The 23,662-nt window shown below is 45.7% G+C and overlaps 1 protein-coding gene across 3 annotated transcripts in view; it reads right to left on the reverse strand.

The window, feature by feature from the left end:
- The window catches only part of PDXDC1 (pyridoxal dependent decarboxylase domain containing 1), a 360,469-nt gene that overhangs the window by 109,209 nt on the left and 227,598 nt on the right, over positions 1-23,662 (reverse strand). For all 3 annotated transcript variants that reach the window (XM_085632067.1, XM_085632066.1, XM_085632068.1), the window contains 3 exons: positions 22,542-22,605; positions 10,521-10,606; positions 9,826-9,931 (listed from right to left, as the gene is read on the reverse strand). In XM_085632067.1, the coding sequence (XP_085488193.1) occupies positions 9,826-9,931; positions 10,521-10,606; positions 22,542-22,605 (256 nt within the window). The remainder of the gene's footprint in view (positions 1-9,825; positions 9,932-10,520; positions 10,607-22,541; positions 22,606-23,662) is intronic.

Consider the following 23,662-nt stretch of genomic DNA (forward strand, 5'->3'; position numbering starts at 1 on the left):
GTATGGACGCTAGTTGATGACTTAACAAGGTTAGAATACAAATAGCTGCTTTCTTAGATGGTCAAAGAGGCCTGGAATGACACCTTTTTATCATCATAACTTTATGAAATGACTTCAATGTTTTCTTTCATTGACATTTCGATTAACAGTGTAAAAGTCCTTCTGGTTTTATCAGATATTCAACATCGGATATGTTTGTTTATGTGCTTATAAGATAAAGGTAGAAAGTTATCGTCATTATAGGACATGGATGACATAATAGGTGTTTTCCGGTCTTCTTATTATGAATTTTATGTGGAATGATTCGGTATCAAAAGTATGAATTATTGAATATTCTCTATCAATGAAAATGAACTTTAAACCTGAATGTACAGATAGGTTATGTTAGTAGTAAAAGACGGTACTTATCATATAAGTTTCCCATACTGTCTGGTTGTCATCTACTAGGTGTGAAAGGTCCTGAACTAACAGAGATTCATTGTTACAACACCGCCACGTAATGTACAGATAGACTTTACTGTTGCATCTGCAGAAAGATTATGGCCTCGTACTTAGTAAAGAACAATCCAAGGCGAGGAATCCACAGGCAGATACTGTATCCACCAGAAAAAGCGTTACCGAAGGTAAGTAACTTGTTCTTCTGATGGATACATCTGCCAGTGGATTCCTCACCTTGTGAATAGATTCCCACAGCAGTCCCCACTCCCGGAGGAGGGTGTCCACCTTCCTATACCAAAAAGTCTTGCAAGACATAGCGCGCGAAGTGGCCCTCCCTCCTCATCACAGAGTCCAAGCAATAATGCTTTGCGAAAGTATGGAGGGAGGCCCAAGTCGCGGCTTTACAAATATCTGCCACAGGAACACCCCTGGCCAAAGCAGATGTAGACGATTTTGCTCTAGTTGAATGAGCTCTAATACCCTCAGGAGGAGTCTTACCAGCCAGGGCATAGCAGATCTTGATGGCAAGGATAATCCATCTCGATAAAGTGCGCTTGTGCACCGCTCTTCCTTTCGAATGACCAACATAGCCCACGAAGAGCTGATCGTCCAGACGAAAGTCTTTCGTTCTGTCCAAATAAAAACTCACAGCCCTCTTTGGATCCAGGCGATGGAGTCTTTGCTCCTCTTTCGAGGGATGAGGAGGTGGATATAAAACAGGGAGAGTAATAGACTGCCCCAAATGAAACGGAGTAACAACTTTGGGCAGGAAAGCAGCCCTGGTCCTGAGCACCATCCTTTCAGCATGTAATGTTAGAAAAGGGGGTTTAGAACTAAGAGCTTGAAGCTCACTCACCCTCCTTGCCGAGGTTATGGCCACAAGAAAGACCACCTTAAAGGACAACAGCCTCAAAGGACAGCTATGAAGAGGCTCAAACGGGGACCCCATCAGAAAAGTCAAGACAAGATTAAGGTCCCACTGTGGCATTACAAAGGGAGTAGGAGGAAACATGTTTGTAAGACCCTTGATAAACCTCAGTACAACTGGAGATTTAAATAGTGACGGTTGATCAGGAAGACATAGAAAAGCCGATAAGGCAGATAGATAGCCCTTAACCGTGGCCACAGCACAGCCCTGCTGAGCCAGGGAAAGAGCAAACTGAAGCACATTAGAAAGATGGGCCTTTAAAGGGTCAATGGATCTCTCTCCACACCATTTAACAAATTTCGACCACCTGTAGGAGTAAATGGACTTGGTGGAGTGTCGTCTGGCCGATAAAATAACATCCACCACATCAGGCGGGAGAGAGAACGAACTCAGGTTGCCCCGTTCAATCTCCAGGCATGAAGGTGTAAGCTCTGGAGGTGGGGGTGTAGAACCTGCCCCTCCGATTGTGAGAGGAGGTCTGCCCTCAGAGGGAGACGGAGCGGAGGGCACGAGGAGAGGTGGAGAAGATCTGTGTACCACACCCTTCTTGGCCAATCCGGGGCGATCAATATGGCTTGGGCCCGGTCTTGGCGAATCTTCCTCAGAACCGGAGGAATCAAGGGTATGGGAGGAAAAGCGTAAAGGAGTTGTGAGCTCCAACTCAACTGAAACGCGTCCCCCAACGCCCCCTGCATCGGATACTGGAGACTGCAGAATGACGGGCAGTGCGCGTTCTCGCGGGTGGCGAACAGGTCCACCCGAGACGTCCCCCACGTCCGAAAGACGTGACGAACCACCTCCGGATGGAGCCTCCACTCGTGATCGGCGGAGAACTGCCGACTGAGACTGTCCGCACGTACGTTCAGCACCCCGGCCAGATTTGCCATCAGACAAATCCGATGGTCCTGAGCCCAGGACCATAGACGTAAGGCCTCTCTGCAAAGACAAAGAGACCCCACTCCTCCCTGCTTGTTGACATACCACATCGCGGTAGTGTTGTCCGTCAGGACTTGAATCGACTGACCGCGAAGGGAAGGGAGGAAGGCCTTGAGCGCCAAACGAATCGCCCGCAATTCCAGAAGGTTGATGTGAAGCAACCTTTCCTCTGGAGACCAAAGACCCTTGATCTCCAGATCCCCCAGATGAGCACCCCACCCTAGGGTAGAGGCATCTGTTATCACTGTGGCCACCGATGGAGGAAGATGAAAGGGCTTTCCTTGAGACCGGTTGCCCTCCACTCTCCACCAAGACAGATCCGCTGCAGCTTCTCTGGAGATCCTGATCGACTCCCTGAGATCTCCGTTGTGCTGATACCACTGCTCGCGGAGGCACCACTGGAGCGCCCTCATGTGCCAGCGTGCATGGCTGACCAACAGAATGCAGGAAGCGAACAGACCGAGCAGGCGAAGGACCTTCAGAACTGGAACAACCGCTCCATTGTGGAATAAAGGGACCATCTCCTGAATGTCGAGAATTCTTTGAGGAGGAGGAAATGCTCGACACACAGTAGTGTCCAGTACTGCCCCTTTAAACAGGTTGCATTGAGAGGGCACCAGGTGAGATTTGGGCACATTGATCGAAAAACCCAAGTCGAATAACAGCTGAGATGTTACCTGCAGATGACGCTGCACCATCTCTGGGGACTCTGCCTTCAGAAGCCAGTCGTCCAGGTAGGGGAAAACTGGAATCCCCGACCTCCTGAGATGAGCAGCCACCACTGCCATCACCTTCGTGAAGACCCGAGGTGCGGTAGTAAGACCAAACGGGAGGACCGGAAACTGGTAATGTTGCGACCCAACCGTAAAACGGAGATACTTCCTGTGCGACTTCAGGATCGGGACATGGAAGTACGCGTCCTGCAAGTCGAGCGACACCATCCAGTCTCCTTGCTGCAACGCCTGAAGAACCTGCGCAAGGGTCAGCATCTTGAATTTCTCCTGTTTCAGGTAAAAGTTCAAGATTCTGAGGTCCAGTATCGGACGCAATTTGCCGTCCTTTTTGGGAATCAGGAAATACCGGGAGTAGCATCCCTGACCCCTTTCCTGTTCAGGAACCACCTCTATCGCCCCTTTTTGAAGCAAAGCCAGAACCTCCTTCTGCAGAAGAAGCAGATGGTCCTCTGAGCAGTAACCTTGGCCAGGATGGTAAGGGGGAGGAAACTCCAGAAAGGGAAGGGCGTACCCAGTCTCCACGAGGTTTAAAACCCAAAGGTCGGTCGTAACAGATTTCCAACCCCGCAGAAAGTAGGACACCCGACCCCCCACAGGTCTTACATGGTCCAGGATGGGGGATCTAGGGCTGCTTCCCTGAAGCCTCATTGGGAGCAGAGGAGGAGGAAGAAGAAGAAGAGGGGTTACGTCCAGAACCTCTCCGACCCTTTTGTCTCCCTCTATAGGACCTATAGAGGGGATTCTGCTGTTGCTGCTGCTGCTGCTGCTGAGGCTGTCGGAAGGAGCAAAATGAAGACCTTCCGAAACCCCTAAACTTTTTAAAACCAAATCCGTTAGCAGGAGCTTGCAGACCCAAAGATTTAGCTGTTGGCCTGCTGTCATTAAATCTTTGTAGGGCAGAGTCAGCCTTTTCTCCAAACAATTTCTGTCCATCAAACGGCAAATCCACCAATGTGGCCTGAACATCCGAAGAAAAGCCAGAGGAACGGAGCCATGCCTGCCTTCTTGTGGCTATAGACAAGCCCATTATTCTCGCCACTGAATCTGCTATATCAAGCCCCGATTGAATCACCTGTCTAGCAGCAGCTTGAGTATCCGCGACCACCTCCATGAAGGACGCCATATCACCCTCAGGCAGCTTAGGGGCTAAAGACTTCATTAAGTCCATTAAGGCATGCACATAACGACCCAGCAAGCACGTGGCGTTGGTAGACTTAAGTGCCATACTTCCTGAAGAAAAAGTTTTCTTAGCCGCCTGGTCAACCTTTTTGGACTCCCTGTCCGCAGGAGACTGAGGGAACGCTCCCGAAGCATGCTTAGAGCAGGACGCCTGCACAACCAGGCTCTCTGGAGACGGGTGCATAGAAAGAAAATCCGGACCCCCAGGCGCCACCCTGTATCTTCTCGCCACCTGCCTGGAAACCGCCGGAGAAGAAAGAGGTTTCCGCCATACCTCCAAAACAGGCTCCAAAATAGCCTCATTAAAAGGCAGTAAAGGCTCAGATGTTGAAGTAGGTGAATGCAACACCTCTGTCAGCAGGTTAGATTTATACTCCGCAGAAGGTAACTGCAAATCCAACAGCTCTGCGGCCTTTTTTATTACCACATGGTAAGGAGCCAACTCCTGTGGTGGAGAAGATCTAGACGAAGTATGCTCCCACTCAGGGGTCGTATCCAGGCCACTAGCCTCTTGTATCCCCTCAAATTCATCTGAGGACGTGTCCACTTCACCTTCCTCTACCTCCACTCTATACCTTTCTTCATCCAAGACCCTTTGGGCCTCCCTCCTTGAACGAATCCGTGGAGCCGGCGTCGTCGACGTCGTACGCGGCGTTAGTGGAACCAGAGGAGATGGAGTCGGCGGCGCCATAGACGGAGTCGGCGGCGCCGGACGCGGCGCCGAGGGAGTCGGCAACGGCGTCGAGGAAGGCTCCGAAGCAGGACAATCCAGCCGAAGTCGTGATGGATCCCCAGACGGCGCCAGAAACTGCCACGAAGGCGCCATCGGCAGAAAGGGCATAAACGGGGCCTGAGCGTAATACTGCGGCACCCCTAAAGTATACGCCATAGGACCCACGGGACCAGTCGGTGCACCGGATGGGAAGGCAGCCCGATTGAAGATTCCATACATGGCATTTAAAAAATGCGAAGAATCAGTACCTGGAGCCGGGACCTGCGGATAAGGAACCAAACTTGTATCCTTCTGCGGAGTACCTGGCAACGGCGCCGCAGTGTCCTCTACCGGAGCCGTAGGATCCTCAGGTCCTGGAGAAGGCTCTCCCCTTTGTTCCCGCTCACCATCCGAAACAGGCGACTCCACTGGAGCCGGAGACGACGCCGGTGAAGGCGCCGGTGACTGCGCCGGGGACTGCTCCGGTGACCGCGCTGGAGCCCGCTTCGGCAAAGGAGATCCTTCCGGAGACTTCGAAGGAGAAGGAGACAAATCCTTACTTCGGCGTCGTCGAGGCGAAGTCGACCTCGACTTCCTGTTCTTTGAAGACCGGCGCCGAGAGGAATGCTTCCTTTTTTTATGATGTTTTTTCAACTTCGATGATCTCTAAGTCGACGACTCCGGCCTAGACCGCTCCTTCTTTCTTCCTCTTTTCACCTTCCCGACCTTAGCCATAAAAAGCTTCGCCTTCCTCTCCTTTAACGCCTTCGGATTCATCCTCCTGCAGCTTGAACAATCTTGGACGTCGTGGTCAGATGAAAGGCACCACAAACAGTCATCATGGGGGTCCGTCATAGACATGTGACCCCCACATTCCCTACAGGGCTTAAAACCCGACTTCTTCATCGAAGACATAACAGATTTTCACCAACAGTAACACCTAACAACTACAAAGTAGCAGGAGAGTACTGGAAAAACCGTTGCGCGTCGACGGCGCGGAAAAAAGGGAACTGACGTCATCACGCCGACGTGGCTCTCTTATGGCTCCGGTGACGTCATACGGAGTCGCGAGCGGAGCCGATGCATTATGACGTCGTCCACGTCGGCGTAGAGAGCTGGGGAAAAATGTTCCGTAGAATGCGGGCGCAGGGAATATTCACAAGGTGAGGAATCCACTGGCAGATGTATCCATCAGAAATGTTTGGTTCTGTGAACAATGTAAATATGTAAATAGAAGAGTTAAATTGAGCAAAGTCGTTGTAAATATGTTTTTAAAAGACTTTTTTTGTATATTATCTATGTCTTGTATCCCTGAAGAAGTACTTCAATAGGACGAAACGCGTTGGCTACTGGGAAGAATTAAAAAGAAAATAAAGATTCAAGGAATAAAGACCTGTGTGAACTATTTTATTTGGCGAACGGACTCCTTGGCTGTTGTGTGCGGACCAAAATATTTTCTGTAATTGTCTGTTGTGGAAGGTTTTCACAACATAGGAAACTAAAAGGTTCCGGTTTCCTTTGGTCAACGCACCACATGTTTACAAAATTTACCATTACATAAATTAGTGCGGTGCCGTATCCTAGACCCTTTTGTTTGTAAATCATGGTGGTGACACACAACTGTTAATAACTAATAATGACTTGGAACGGTCATCTCCAGAACACGGAGGAATAATTTCTACAGAAGACATATTCTTGAAGGGGACCAATCAAGTAGAAGATGCCAGATTAGCAAAGAAATATAAAAACAGTCAAAAACTGTAACCAGTATAAAACTGTTCCTCAAAAATAGGCAAAATACTAAAGAAATATCATGCTCTGTTTAGAAATCCTTACAGGATCTGCAGAACTGGAGTGAAATAGTTTAATTATAGTAAAGAATAACATGGGTTTTAACATTTTTAAAGGATCAGAGGGTTCAAAAATCATCCCATCCGTCAATAACGTGTGTATTTCTTGTCTTGTTACAGCAAGGTGTATGTTTTTGGGAGCAGACACACTGACAAGATAGTTTTTGTGTTTTTATTGTGTTTCTCTCTATTGATTATCTCACTGCATAGATTTAGCTATCCGGTATACTGCTAAAAATTATTGGAGACATTTTTGCATTATTATGATTCTCTAAATGGAGCTGTCCCAAATGTTTTTATAAAAAAAGAAAAAAAAATTGAAAATGTATCCATTGGCATTGCACCATTTAATGTAATATGTTTATGTTAATTCTCTTAGTATTAGTTATTAACTGACCTTTAACTAATGGTCTATAACCCTTTTTATAATAATAAAACAGGACAAACTATTCTACATCACTGTCCTGAACTTTAATCATTTACAAGGTCAGTCATTTAACTAGAAGAGGTCCGTATTATTTTGGATTTCTTTCTATACTGCTCACTCTCTGTATTATCAGCAGAGATTCAATAGGTCCATACTTGTAAAATTGATCGCACAGTTTAAAAAGTAGGTCCTTTGAACAGAGGCACAGCTTAGAGCACCAGACAGGATTTTCTGTCAAATAGGGGGTTGAAGAGAACAATGGAATTGCAAAGGCTTATGTTTGAGTTTCTGCATCACTGATGTTTGAGTCCATTCTAAATGGGTCCCACTGTATTCTAAAATGTCAATGCAACCCTGAAACGCAAGGATTTTTCCCAGTGCACCTGCCTGCTCCAAACGAAGTGGCAAATCGTTTATGTAGCGTGACGTACCAGAATGTTGCAAGATTTACAAAGCAGGTTAAGCAGGTTTTTACTCTGACCCGCTTAGAAAACTGAGACTGGTAATCTAACAAACTTGGATACATTTTGTATTTTACATATTACTCACTTGCAGTTACAAATTTATTTCAGAAAATGGCAAAATATGATATAAGCAGAATTTAATATAGGACTCTACAAACAAACATGGATATCATACATAAGCTTAGAGTAAGACTTCTTGTTTTTGCTCTCGATATTTGGGCTATAAGAAATAAAGGAGCCATCCAAAAATAGTTCTGCACCACTGTCTTTGTACTGTTCACAAGTTCTTCTGGTCGGAAGGTCCAGCTTTATTTAATGGGAGGATGGCTGTGTGCAAAGGAGCAACATAAGGAAGTGCAGAGCTTCAGATTCACCATGAAGATACATTTCCTTAATATTTTCCCCTATTCCCAACTAATTGGGACCAAATACACTGCCCTAAAAATGCCAGTGAGGGGAGACATGATATGCCATATTTGGCTTCAAGCAAACGGATCGCTGAGAACTTATGGACAAAAAGCTGAATCTGTGCAGGGAAAGCACATCCAGGAAGCAATGTCAATGAAAGTTATGTGGGGTAGTCTCGAAATGAGCATTTGGGAAGTTACAATGTGGTCTTATCTCTAGTGCAAAGCGTGTGAAGCCTCCAAGAGTGTTAAATGTCCATTGTGACATAAGGTTTCTGTATTCATTAAACTCTACACATGAAAAAAATAGCCTTTTCCACTTTGGTGAAGTGGGTAAAACCATCACTTAGTGATGAAAGTATTTTGTTTGCTAGGTATGATGGCATTTTGGTTATAATCCTGAATATGGCAATAAAGATCCTGGATGTGATGCGAGTGGGCATCAGGAACCAATAGATTACAGGCCTGCATGGAAAGCTCACAGAAACCAGCATTAATGAATGGAACATTATTTTTGAGTGCTCAGGTAAAATTCCAAAGTTGCAACCAGATTTATAGAAAGGTAAATGAAAAAGTAAGAGAAATTACATCATAAAAGGGCAATGTTAAACATCAGTAGGAGATGAGGAGTGAGAGATCTTCCAAACCAGTCTCTGTGATGGAGCTCAAGCCCGTGGAGACAGAATGCCCATTAATGATGGGCACCTTGGGTCTAAGTGATGTAACTATCCATGGTAGATCAATTCTTGAAGGTGGCAATTTCATACATGTACTATGTGAACTGCAGATTCCTTGCAAGGCTTTCCTCTGGGTTGAATCAAATTAGAATCCCTTTGTGCAACCTGTTCAGAGAATTATGGTCCTTTGGAATCTTCAAAATATTTTCAGAAAAACTGGAGCAAGATCATTAACCTGTATCAGCAACATACTCAACATCTCCTGCCTACTCAACCTCAAAGAATGCAAACACAACACTGAGGAGGAGAAGAAGGGAGAAAATGGAACTACAGGAGAAAACAATCAGTAACATGCACTGCTAGCATTAGCACCCCCTCACCCCAGCAAAAAAGAAACAACCACTTACAGGTTAGGTTGTTGCTAACTATTGGTAGTAGGAAACAGCAGACAGGCTCCTACTGTGCACTTTGTCACAAGCCTTTCACACCCCTGTAGCCCAAGGAACAGTTCAGCTTATCAAAGCACATGCAGTGTTAAGTGCAGTGGTAATCCACTCTTGTTGGTAGGCATAATGGCAGCGAGGAAGGAGTCATGCTGCATGTTCAATGGAAGCCACAAGATATTTGTAGTCTTGTCTCCTTGCAGCCATGGGCAGCCATTGCAGATGAGGGAATGTAAGAGGTTTAAGAAGGGGATTTGGGTGTGGAATGGAGTCATGTCAACTGTAGAGGGGATAAAGCATTTAAAAATAGTTGACTCCAGCAGCAGGTGATATGCACCCTGAACTAGAGGCACTACTGCCATACCTTCCATTCCTCTTCTAAATTCCTTCCACTCAGAATATTACTCTGGCTTGTATTGAATCCCAAACACTTTTAAGTCCAGTCTCTAGTACAGATCGAGGCATGCAAGCTTTGTAAAGAAGAAACGGCAACAAGGGACAGAGTCTCTTGTGAGGCTATGGGACACAGACTTCTCTTAGAATGAAAAACTGGGTAGGTAGGTACATTTATCTGAGTGGGAGTTGCTCATCATGCACACAGTGTAAACAGGAACAACAATATGCGGTTACCTGCTGATGTCATCAGAGGACTGAAGCGCACACATGTGCCTTCATCTTCAAGCTCTACTGCATCAACCCCACTTGCTGGAACCAACAATGCCAACTGTTCCCCTAACTGGAGAGAAACACAATTTTTGTAACATAGTATAAATTTGTATATTTAATTCATTTTGTTTATTTTACCTCACTCTATGAATCTATGGAGATGTAACTGTCAGTTTATGCTAAAAAAAAAAACGTCACTGGGAATGATTTTAAAGCTTATGTTGAAGGTGGTTACTCTTCAGTAAAAGGCGGACAAATGGGGAGAATGCCAAATAACCATAATCACAAACAAATATAAAAAAATGTGCATAGACATGTCCCAAATAGAGACAGAATGACCATACATTGGATCTTAAACATAAGAGATCTGTCATGATTGATTTTTAAAGGCTGCTTCTTTCACGTGCAGACTTGCATTAAACATTCCTTTTGACAAAAGCTGTGACTTCAGTAGCTAAACTGGAATCTAAAGCCATGCAAGATATGAATTACTTTGTCTGCTATCCCACCAGGGGTGGGGGTGCTGTCAGGGGCACTGTTTGCAGATTCCACTTGAACTATCACAGAACTAGACTGTTTACTGCAAAAGCTAACAATCGAAATTCAGTCAGTAACTCTCAAGGGGGACCTCAAAATGAGGCGTTACCAAGGTATCTTACCCACTGATTGAGGGCATCGCAAACATCTCTGTCAGTGACGGACTGCTCTTGAGTTGTCATTGACGAAGTACCATAGTGCAGTTGACCTAAGCAGAATAGAGAAAAAAAATTACTATTCGATTATTATTTGCTTATTTAGACAAACAGTTAATAAAAGCATTAAACACCCCATCATCTTTTGACACAAATGGAAATAAAGTTATAGCATGGGTTAAAAGGCAAGTTTTGCCAAAGCAAGAATATAGTTTGGGTGTCATCAAAATCTATTACAGTTTTGACAGACAGGGAGTCGTGTGCGTAAGTAAACTAATATTGGGGTCTGAGTTTCAGCCAAAATTCGTTGAGCTTTATCTCCGTACAAGTAAACGACAGTGTGCACAAAATATATGGTAGGATATTTTTCAATAAGCTGTGCACACATTGCGTGGTTTGACAGTGCATTAGTCTCTAGTGAAGTGTACTCATCATTAACCTCTTGTGAAGAGAGAAGCAAAGGTACAAAGCCTGATCCACACATTTGATCTCTGTAAAATATTCAGTGGATTTGATCCATCCTTTGTCAGGATTGCCGAGTGCAGGACGAGGTGCTTAGAGTTTGTGCAGGTGCGCATGCTCAGAGTGATCGGAGTCTGGGCCGGTGCGCATGCTCAGTGAACTACGAGACTGTTTAAGAGGCGGAGCACGCCAGGACTCGGTGCTTCGCGTTCTAGTGTTTGCCCCATTGTTGCGTATTCCTGTTTCCGTTTATCAGCTCTTGTATTTGGATTCTAGACGCCGTCCGAGGCGTTCCCTTGCTGGAGACTCCGTTCGGGTATTCAAAGACTTCGTCTTGGCTATTCCCGTACCGGAACTTTGTATACTTGAACTCTCTACTCGTGCCGCCTGCCTATCTGGCTTTCCCGTGGCTGGGTGAGCTAGCGGCTTTCCCGCTTGTCGTTATTGAGGCATTCCTTTACTTTACTGTCCTGCCTCCATCTACAGCCCCGCATACCCAGCGCTCCGCCCGCCTTTCCGGAGCTGTCTCCCGAGGGCCGGCCGGGTGTCTGGGGTGCTTTCCCTGTCCAACTGTTGCTTTAAGCATACCCAGCGCTCCGCCCGCCTTTCCGGAGCTGTTCTCCCGAGGGCCGGCCGGGTGTCTGGGGTGCCTTCCCTGTCCCGCTGTGGACTCCGCTTACCCTACGTTCCTCATTCCTGTCGACATCTCCGCTGGTGCTGCTCTCACCTGAATTTAGGTGGTCCCTGGGCCGCTTTGGAGTTTGGTCTTCTGAAACTTCCCTGAAATTTCCCTGTGACCCAGGAGGACTCCGTAAGAAACTGCACCTTTCCACACTGCTTTTTGGAGCGGACTACGACTTGCACTACAGTGAAGCAGTGTATCGTCTATTTCATCGCCCTGCTTGCATACCTGGTAACGGGGAAAAGTATATAGTGGGGAAGGGGAGGAAATGAGAGATTAATGGTATTTGCATTTATTGTCTCTTATGTTCTCAGTTTAGGAAAACATATAGAAGGCTTCCTCTTGGACTATCCTCTGCAAGCTTCCTACCCCTAACAGCAGATCTTAGGTATTCATGTATGTTTAGTTCCTTCTTACTGTTGAATATCATTCCACTATATTCTCTCTCTGTTTTCCTAATTCTGGCATTCCCTTTTAGAGACACAGCATCCTGGGGCGTCCTACAAAGGCCTAACTTCAATGGTGGTGTTACATCCCGAAAGAGCAGTGGTCTATAGCTGTGGAGATATCTTCCCCTCTTACCTTGTTTTGTTTCCCTGTTTTCCCCTAGTACCTGTGCGCTCTAGGTTCTGATAGAGGCATTAGGTGCTGGTGGAAGGCAGGGGCCAGCGACGTCTACTTTCGGATCTCCGTGGTGCTCCTGCAGAATCCTATTGGTAAGATCCTTACAGAACGCGAAGCCCAAGTGGTTATTCTGCCCGAGCGCCATGGACGGCCAACAGGTGACGTTGGCAGACCTAGCCCACATGTTGGGGAATTTACAGATAGAAACACAGGCATTGGCCACTCGAGTGAACGCCATACAGAGGGATCAACAAGGGGAGGGAAGGTCCGGGAATCCCACACAAGTGATTCAGGTTAATACACCACCCTCTATACCCCTTGCTCCTCCAGAACGGTTCTCAGGTGACTCATTGAAATTCGCTGCCTTCATTAGTCAGTGTCAGTTGCATTTTACATGTAAGGCGCACTGTTTTCCTACTGATCAGGCTAAGGTGGCATTTATGATTTCCTATCTGGGAGGGTCAGCAGCCAATTGGGCAATCCCTCTGATTGAAAGAGACGATGTTTTGCTACAAAATTATGTGGCGTTTAAGGAAGAATTTCAGAAACTGTTTGACAAACATACCTATACACAGTCTGCAGACACGGAATTACTAGCCCTAAAACAGGGAAATTCCGATTTACCTTCTTACATCACATCCTTTCAAAGACTAGTAGTGGAGGCTGAGTGGCCAGAGGAGAAGCGTAGCACCTTGTTCTATAGAGGGTTGAGAGAGGATATTAAAGACGCATTATCCCAAATTGTGGATCTTCCCCGGTCTTGTAAGGAGTTAATCGAGTTAACCATTAGAATAGACCACCGAATGCAAGAACGCAAGAGAGAAAGAGGTAAAACAGACGTTCGTATCATCACCGTAAGGGAGAAGAAACCGGATTCTATCGTTAGCAGAGAGGAAGGAGAACCTATGCAAATAGGCACGTTGAGGGGGCCATTAACACCTGAAGAGCGGCGTCACCGACGGGAGAACAAATTATGTCTATACTGTGGGAAGGGTGGTCATTTCTTGAAGACCTGCCCCACCAAACCTACACAGTCCAGGAAGTCGGAAAACTAAAAAACCTGGAGTCCTGTGAGACAAGGACTCCGGGTTATTCTGGTTTGAGTGTCTCCTCCACAGAACTTCCTGTAGCCTCTGGTCATTTCTTCGTCCCAGCAGTCTTGACTTGGGAAAAAGGAGAGAAGAGAGTACCTATTATGATAGATTCCGGTGCCTCAGGAAATTTTATGGATATAGCCTGGGCTCAGGAACAACAAGTGAAGACCCATGGCAAGGGGTACGAAGAGACTGTGACCACGATTGACGGAAGTATATTAAAATCCGGGCCCATTACTCATCAGACGGAGGCTGTTACAATTCTTATGGAAATCAACCATAAGGAGCAAGTGTATTTCGATTTGATACAGTCACCTCAATTTCCACTCATACTAGGTCTACCCTGGCTCAGGTTGCATAACCCTCTCATTGACTGGCACAAGGCAACCTTGCAGTTCAGATCTGAGTCTTGTGGTTCACATATTCTGGCCTCTAGTTCCGTACCGATTTCCCCTGATCCTGGGGACACAGAGGGGTTGCCTGAAGTCTATCGCGATCTTCTTTCTATCTTTGATCCTAAAGAGGCTTCTGTTCTCCCTCCTCACAGACCTTTCGATTGCAGAATAGAACTACAAACTGGAGCCAAATTGCCTTTCAGTAGAGTATACTCCTTAACGGAAAAGGAAACATCTACTTACGAGAGTATCTAGACAAGATGTTGGAGCTTGGGTTTATTCGCCCATCCAAATCCCCTGTTTCTTCTTCCTTGTTTTTCATACACAAACGGGAAGGCGGTTTACGCTGTTGCATTGACTACAGATCACTAAATCAAATCACCATAAAGAACAGGTATCCCCTTCCACTCATCTCCTCGCTGCTTGATCGCGTACGGAGTGCTAAAGTCTTCACAAAACTGGATTTACGCGGGGCTTACCATCTGGTCCGGGTCGCAGAGGGAGATGAGTGGAAAACAGCATTCTGTACGAAATACGGGCTGTTCGAATATTTAGTAATGCCTTTCGGCCTTTGCAACGCCCCTTCCGCGTTTCAGTTCTTTATCAATGAAGTGCTTCGAGACATGCTGGATAGGTTCGTTATAGCCTACATTGATGATCTGTTAATCTATTCCACATCGATACCCGAACACATCTCCCATGTTCGACAAGTGTTAGAACAACTACACAACAACCAATTATATTGCAAGCTGGAGAAATGTATGTTCCATGTTCAACAAGTTCCCTTTTTGGGTTTCATCGTTTCGCCCTGGGGATTAACCATGGATCCACAAAAGGTGGAAGCGATTGATAGGTGGCCGGCTCCCCAAAAGGTGAAAGACATACAAAGTGTTATTGGGTTTGCCAATTTCTATAGGCGCTTTATTAAGGGCTTTTCGAGGTTGGTAACACCTATCACAAACTTATTGAGGAAAGGAGCTCCTTTTGTTTGGTCAGAAGAGGCTGATCAGGCATTCCAGGAACTAAAAAAGGCATTCACACAAGCCCCTGTGTTGCGACACCCTGATCCTGAATCTCCGTATATAGTGGAGGCAGATGCCTCCAATGTTGCTGTGGGAGGGGTGTTATCGCAAGTAGATCAGTCCACGGGGGAATTACATCCTGTCGCCTACTTCTCACATAAATTAACTCCCGCTGAATTCAATTACGCAATTGGAGAGAAGGAGCTGTTGGCTATTAAGAAGGCATTCGAGGTCTGGAGGCAGTATTTACTAGGAACAAGACACTCAGTCACTGTATATACGGATCACCGTAATCTACAATTTTTGAAGTCTGCCAAGGCCTTATCAATGAGACAATTAAGGTGGGCCCAATTCTTCAGTGATTATGAGTTCACCATTCAGTACAGAGCTGGAAGAAAGAATGGCAAGGCCGATGCATTGTCCAGAATTGGCTACGAGGTCACTGAAGAACAAATAGAACCTCCTTTTATCATCCCTCACCATAAGATCATAGGGGGAACCTCCGAAGAGGAGTTCTTAGCCAGGGCAAGGAAGGAACAATGCACTCCAGAAGGCCGAGAACTGATAGAATCAATGGAACACTGTTTGAAAGATGGGCTTGCCTATGTGCAAAAGGGCATAGTCTTACTAACTACGGATTTACAAAACCAGGCCTTAGAGTGGTGCCATACACATCCCTTAGCAGGGCATCCAGGGATTAAGAAGACCATTGATCTGTTGATGAGATGGTTTTGGTGGCCCACTTTAAGAAAAGATGCGGAACAGTTTGTAAAGACGTGTCACGTCTGTGCTCAAAGCAAGAGTTCCCATCAAAAACCCATGGGATTGTTGCAACCACTACCAACTCCACCTAGCCCCTGGCACACCGTGTCTCTAGATTTTATAGTGGAACTACCTGTGACCTCCAAGGGGTATAACACGTTACTGGTAGTGGTAGACTTGTTCACAAAGACAGCACACTTTATCCCGCTGAAAGGTCTCCCTACAGCTAACACTCTCGCCATTGTATTTCTTCAACATGTGGTGAAATTGCACGGGTTTCCCGCAGCGGTAATCTCAGACAGGGGTGCCCAATTTGTTTCGCGGTTTTGGAGAAAACTATGTGCCTTGTTACAGATTGATGTGCGTTTGTCTTCTAGCCACCATCCACAGACCGATGGTCAGACTGAAAGAGTCAATCAGTGCTTTGAGCAATACATACGAGCTCAAGCACTGACTTCTACATCTGATTGGGATGACATGGTATGGATGGCTGAGTTCGCATACAATAATAGTCAACATGCATCCACCAAATACACTCCCTTTTTCTGTTCTTATGGTTTCCATCCTAAGGCTTTTCTTACTCTCTCTTCCTCCGAATGCACCAACCCGGCGGTTGATTTGTTTATTCAGGACCTTCAATCCATACACCAACTCACTCAGGCTAATTTGGATCAGGCAAAAGCTAGTTATAAGAGAGGGGCAGATCTCCATAGACAAGTTGAACCAATGTACAAACCAGGAGATGAGGTATGGTTATCTTCTAGACATATCCCTATAAGAGGCTCATGTAAGTTCAAGCCCAGATTTTTGGGACCATACAGCATTACAAGAGTGATTAATCCCGTAGCTATGGAATTGAAGCTACCCCTAAGTGTAAAGGTACACCCTGTTTTTCATGTTTCCCTATTGAAGCCAGTAGAACCAGGTACACGTCTCCCTCCAACACCTACACCCATAGCAGTTGAAGGAGACGAAGAATATGAAGTCGAAACCATAGTTGACTCCAGAAGGAGTAGACGCCGGTTACAGTACCTAATTCATTGGAAAGGTTATGGGGTGGAAGAACGGTCCTGGGAACCAGCAAGTCAGGTACACGCCCCTAGATTAATACGTCAGTTTCACAGAAGAAATCCTCACAAGCCCAAACCAGTGGGGGGTGTCCTGGGGGGAGTGTACTGTCAGGATTGCCGAGTGCAGGACGAGGTGCTTAGAGTTTGTGCAGGTGCGCATGCTCAGAGTGATCGGAGTCTGGGCCGGTGCGCATGCTCAGTGAACTACGAGACTGTTTAAGAGGCGGAGCACGCCAGGACTCGGTGCTTCGCGTTCTAGTGTTTGCCCCATTGTTGCGTATTCCTGTTTCCGTTTATCAGCTCTTGTATTTGGATTCTAGACGCCGTCCGAGGCGTTCCCTTGCTGGAGACTCCGTTCGGGTATTCAAAGACTTCGTCTTGGCTATTCCCGTACCGGAACTTTGTATACTTGAACTCTCTACTCGTGCCGCCTGCCTATCTGGCTTTCCCGTGGCTGGGTGAGCTAGCGGCTTTCCCGCTTGTCGTTATTGAGGCATTCCTTTACTTTACTGTCCTGCCTCCATCTACAGCCCCGCATACCCAGCGCTCCGCCCGCCTTTCCGGAGCTGTCTCCCGAGGGCCGGCCGGGTGTCTGGGGTGCTTTCCCTGTCCAACTGTTGCTTTAAGCATACCCAGCGCTCCGCCCGCCTTTCCGGAGCTGTTCTCCCGAGGGCCGGCCGGGTGTCTGGGGTGCCTTCCCTGTCCCGCTGTGGACTCCCCTTACCCTACGTTCCTCATTCCTGTCGACATCTCCGCTGGTGCTGCTCTCACCTGAATTTAGGTGGTCCCTGGGCCGCTTTGGAGTTTGGTCTTCTGAAACTTCCCTGAAATTTCCCTGTGACCCAGGAGGACTCCGTAAGAAACTGCACCTTTCCACACTGCTTTTTGGAGCGGACTACGACTTGCACTACAGTGAAGCAGTGTATCGTCTATTTCATCGCCCTGCTTGCATACCTGGTAACGGGGAAAAGTATATAGTGGGGAAGGGGAGGAAATGAGAGATTAATGGTATTTGCATTTATTGTCTCTTATGTTCTCAGTTTAGGAAAACATATAGAAGGCTTCCTCTTGGACTATCCTCTGCAAGCTTCCTACCCCTAACAGCAGATCTTAGGTATTCATGTATGTTTAGTTCCTTCTTACTGTTGAATATCATTCCACTATATTCTCTCTCTGTTTTCCTAATTCTGGCATTCCCTTTTAGAGACACAGCATCCTGGGGCGTCCTACAAAGGCCTAACTTCAATGGTGGTGTTACATCCCGAAAGAGCAGTGGTCTATAGCTGTGGAGATATCTTCCCCTCTTACCTTGTTTTGTTTCCCTGTTTTCCCCTAGTACCTGTGCGCTCTAGGTTCTGATAGAGGCATTAGGTGCTGGTGGAAGGCAGGGGCCAGCGACGTCTACTTTCGGATCTCCGTGGTGCTCCTGCAGAATCCTATTGGTAAGATCCTTACATCCTTCACTTACTAGATCACGGTGCACAACCTATATAGTCCTCACCAAGGCATGACTTTAAACAACAGTGCAGGAAAGGGCATTAAAGACATTCACAAACATTTTGTGTTCTATGATACTTGTTCTTTGAGTTCTGGGCCAGCCAAACGCATCTAGGGTGTGTGCACTGCAATTTACCTGTGGTGTCAAAAGAACTTTGGTACTAGTGTGCTTCTTTTGTATAGAATAAGTAATCATGGCTCTCCAAAAGTACCTCTCAAAGCAAAATTCCTTGTCCACTACAAGATCATAGGCTACAGCCCTTGCTAGCAGACTGAATGGTAGAAGTACAGCAGCAGGTCTTGGAGGCAGTGTAGTCCCTTATTGTCTGCGGCACATCCAGAAGACTCATTAGATGCAGACTTGTGGTGGGTTTGGTGCAGGCGAGCTGATCACTGTCACTCTTGGGCACGCTGACTTCTAGGCTAGTGTTGGCCTGCCATTCAGGTCTCAATCAGCAGGAAAAGCGTCCCACCTTCTCTGGGTCAGGGGCAACTCCATTCACTCAAAAAGCAGTCCAACATGATCTCTTCCAAGCTGAAGCTTAAAATTCATGACTTTGACTGCAGGCATAGTTTTAACTTTCAGGAGAAAAGCTTCCAGGTATCTTGTTCCTGGTATGTAATTAATTGTGTTTGAAGTTTAAGTGCAAAATGAGTGTGACTTGTTGACTCCACAGAGGTGCACAGAAGCGAAGCCACATCCTAGCCAGGTGTGTCACTTCAAATGTATACAGCATTTAAAAGTAGGAAACAAGATTAACAAGTTACTTACTTTTGGTAATGATCTTTCTAGTGGATACTCTATCTAACCGCTGATTCCTCAACTAGTTAATATTCCTCAGGCATCAGACTGGATACAGAAACTTTAAATCAGTACTCCTTCATGCTGGCAGGTGGCATTGTGTGGCCTACGCAGACATTGTTCCGCTCCATAAGTGATAAGCCAAGTCTCATATAAACGCCACCCATGCGACGAGCTGATTTCCATATAAACACCACCCAATGGCACTGACATAATTTGCTTTCTCACGCTGTCCGTAACTTCAAGCACACAGCCTATCGACAGATTGACATGACTAGTGTGCAGATTTCTAAATTGGATCTTTTTAGATGGAAAAAGCATCTGTTCACAAAACGGAGTTGGAAGGGTCGGGGAGTGTGAGAAATTGGGTTATTAGTTGAGGGGGTAAGTACCCACCGCAAATGATAATCACAATATTTGACAGGGTGAACCATAAAGATACTACATTACCCTGAACTCAATCCCATAGTAGCTATGACACAGAGAAGACAGGCTAAACTTAGAAGTAATGTGCAAAGTATTTATGCAGTGCTAAAATAGTAATAAAGTCAAAATGCAAAATAATAAAGATCCCAACATGAATTAGAAAAATAGAGTAAAATTCAATAAACAAAATTACACCAAAATGATACAAATCCAATAAGGTAACAGGAGACATGAATTAAAAATAGTTGTTTAACTATTTGTCTAAGTAGTCCAATGTCTGCAATACAGGATTCTTATTTAGTATTGCATACCAGTGTCTACCTGTTAAACAGCCATATCTCTTACAGTGAAAATAGCTTTAGGGCATTTTCAATGTACCAACATGTTTAACAATAAACGTATACATGTCCTACTTTTAATTTCCATGCACCCTGCCTTTATAAGCAATAAGGGCTATTCAGGAGTTACTTATATATATTTAAAAGGAAGATTTAGGTATGCCAAAGGGTTACTTTGATAGGTCAAATGTGCAGTTAAGACCTGCACAGACATGCTACTGGTGGCAAGCCTGCTGTCATGTTTGATACTGTAGTGGATGGAAGAATATGTGCTGCAGTCAACTTGTGACATTTAAATTACGGGCCCTGGGCACACCTTGGTACCAGATACTAGGGACATCTAGGTAAGCTAAATATGCTAATTAGGAGAATACCAGTTATAACATGTTGAAAAGAGGAGTACAAGCCCCTTATCATTGGTTAGCAGGGGTAAAGTGCACAGAGTTCTAGAGCCAGCCACAAAAAGGGTTTGGAAAATGTTTGGGTAACCCTGCAGAATGGGAACATTTCCAACAGTTAGGAATCTGCTTAGAGTATCCACCAGAAAGATCGTCACAGAAGACCTCCACAAAGAGCTGATCACCTACCCAATAGTCATTGGTGTGACCTATGCAAAAGCGAAGTTCTCTCTTAGGGTCCAAACGATGAAGACACTCTTCCCTCTTACAGAGAGGAGGCTAGAACAAGGAATGCCGGAAGGGTTATAACCAGCCTAACATCTTCAGAACTCAGGTCAGGAGAGGCGGCAGCAGCAGGAAGGCATGTAGGAGTCCAGAGCTTCATTCTAGAAGGAATCTGACTCAGAAACAGCCTTCTTGGGAACTTCAAAGTGCAAAGTTGGTGAAAATATCCAGCCAGTGTTGATGGAAAATGCCCTTAGCCACCTCTGGGTGTAACTGCCATTCGTGGTCTGCTAAGCATCGGCAGCGGAGTTCATCTAGCCTGGCATTTAGAGATCCCGCTGGGTTGTTCACCACCAGAGAAACTCCTTGGCAGTCCAGCCACCTTTCAGAAGAATACAGCCTCCTGGCACAGGACCCAAGTCCCCACCCAGCTCTGCTTTCACATGGTGGTGGTGTAGTCAGTGAGCACCTGAACTGGTGGGCATTAAGGCCTTCGAACACTAAGCAAATTGTCCTCAACTCCAACAAATTGATGTGGAGTTGAATTTCCTCCGGAAACTAAAGGCCTCTGATCTCCACCGTTCCATGATGGCCTCCGCAAACCAGAAGCGAAGTATCTATGACCAGTGTCAAATCTGGGTGAAGTAAAGAGGAGTCTGCCACTGACCAAATCGCAATCCAGCTCAATCACTGCACATCTTTTGCAGTCTCCTCTACATTCTGAGTACAATACAACAGATTACCCTGATGTTGTGCCCACTGGGACTCCAGGTCCCACTGCAGAGCTTGGATATGCCATCTGGAATGTTTTACCAGCAAGATACAGGCAGCCAACAAAACCAGGATCCAGGACAGAGGTTGAAACTTTGGGAACATAGTCCAAATGCCCTGGATTTTCTCCGTTCCAGCGGAAAGGTAAAAAATGTACTGTATATAGAATCGCTCTGATGAAAGAGCGTCTGCGAAGGAGTCAGGTTTGACTTTGGCAAATTTACAGTGAACCCCAACGATATGAGATGGTTCACCGTCGCCAGTCAGGGAAGACTGCTACCCTTAACCCACGAAGGTGTGCTGCGACCACCACTGTCACAGCTGAAAATGCTCCTGGAACACCGTGAACCGGTCATACCTGTGGCCCTGCAGGATGGGGATATCGAAACAAGCATCCCTCAGATCCTACCTCCGTCCGTCTTCAGCATCAGGAAGTAGCGGAAGTAACACCCAACTCCTACTTCAGAGGCTGGGACCTTCCATGGCCCAATTGGCCAAAAGGTCCTGCAGTTCCTGCTGCAAGGTGGACAGATGGTCTCTGATGTCCTGGTAATTGCACCTTTGCAAACTACGATCTCAACTTTGAAAGGGCTGGGAGACCTGTTGGGCATCTGGCATTGGTGGTATTGAAAACCCCTACCTTAGCCTTTAAAGGGACGAAAATGCTCATTGAAAAGACTGGATGGGGCAGACAGGCCCAAAGAGCATGCTGTGGCCCTGTTTTCTTTAAAATGTTCCAGGGCCACTTTTACACCAAAAATGCAAGAGCCATCAAATAACTTGTCCATCAGAGATGCTTGGACATGCACGGAGAAGCCCGTAGGCCTCGACCAGACGTTGCTGGGAGCAACACACTGGAACTCTTGCTCAACTAAAGCCGTTGGTCACGCCTAAGCCTGGGGGATCACAAAGTTTTCTAGATCACAGACAGCTGTGTCCGGTACACTCAGAAGTCATCTGAAACTGCCAGTAAAATTTGGGCCACCGTGACCCATAGGGCCTGGGAGTAGTGACATGAGACACAGCTGGTGTTCACTGATTGCAGAGCAAGACTCATGTAGGAAAAGATACGCTTGTCAAATGTCTCTGTTCTTCAAGACTCATGATCAGGTGGGATGGTGAGGAAGGCATTGGTATTAACCTTGCTGGTAGAAGGTTGCACCACCAGCTCTCTGGCATGGAATGTTGTCTAAGAACATCAAGGTCACCCAGGGCTGGTCTATGACGCCAAGAGTCCTGCCTATCAATTGGTGGTCCCAAGCTGTCTACATAGGAAGGAATCTGGTCCCCCCACATTGCTATGGCACTACTAAGTTTAAAATACAACTGCTTTATTATGATAATAACAAAACCTTATTTTAATTAAATGTATACATTCATAACCATGCATTAAAAACATTCTCATAACAAAATAGTATACCTGTTATTGCATGTTCCTGGTAAAACTTGAACACCACGACTGGAGAACTTGATTCATCCTCAACCTTTAAAGTAAATAACATATATATATATATATTTAACCATTTGACTACTTCAAATTTATGGCAGAAACCCAGTTATCAGGTAATGAGAATGATTGGAATAAGGGGTAGACACCACATACATGATAGCAACATTTCTGATTAATTTCCTCTGTAGATTCTTTAGGCAGGATAGGGGCACCAGCATTTCTTCTGTTCCCAAGCAAGATGTACGATATGTTAGAGATACCTACAACACTACCAAAACATCCACTGACATCACAGGGAGTCAACCAAGGGCAAATACAAAATTACAGTATGTCACAATGCACATTTGGCACTATACCAATGTAGTTATCACCGTAAAATCATCCAAGGACCCTGACATTAGTTCCTTTTGTATAAAAAGAACAGTATTAAATTAAGTGTTAATTAATTGTTAAAGTTCTCATACGCTAACCCAGCTCTTGACAATGGTTCAGCCAAAAATATCCCTAAAGGCTTCCGAAGTGAGCTGGAAGAATCTGCAGGACAAACATATTATCCACCATAAATAGTTGTTACTTTTGACTGAACATTATTCATTTTACAAATATTCACCTATTAGTATTAACACGAGGTGTAACAAACAGGTTGCCAGGAAAAAAGAAAATGTAACCAAAAATGTGAGCAAAACAGATCCCCCAAACACAGTTTACTCTTGCATGAGAGCGCAGACAGTAATGTTTTCCAAATTTACAGGACGCTACCCACATTTACAGATCTGCTGAACTGGTAGCAGAAACGTACAAAGAAGCAATAGTGGGTTCAACAGGGTTAGATTAGTAAGATAAACAACCTCAGGCAGAGAATTCTCTGTCACAACATTACACTTTGGAAAGAAAATCCAATACAATCCTGCTTGGATAGTACAGTCACTCATATAACGGCTCCTCTATATCCGATGAATAATTGATAATGCTAGCAATACAGTTAATTAGGACTGGAATATATACAACTATTTAAAGATGGCAATTTCATGGTTCATATCGGATTCAGCAAAAACCAAAGGAAATGATGGACGGAGTGTTGAACATTGCAA

This window comes from Triturus cristatus, chromosome 10, assembly GCF_964204655.1.
Source record: "Triturus cristatus chromosome 10, aTriCri1.1, whole genome shotgun sequence".
Taxonomy (NCBI): domain Eukaryota; kingdom Metazoa; phylum Chordata; class Amphibia; order Caudata; family Salamandridae; genus Triturus; species Triturus cristatus.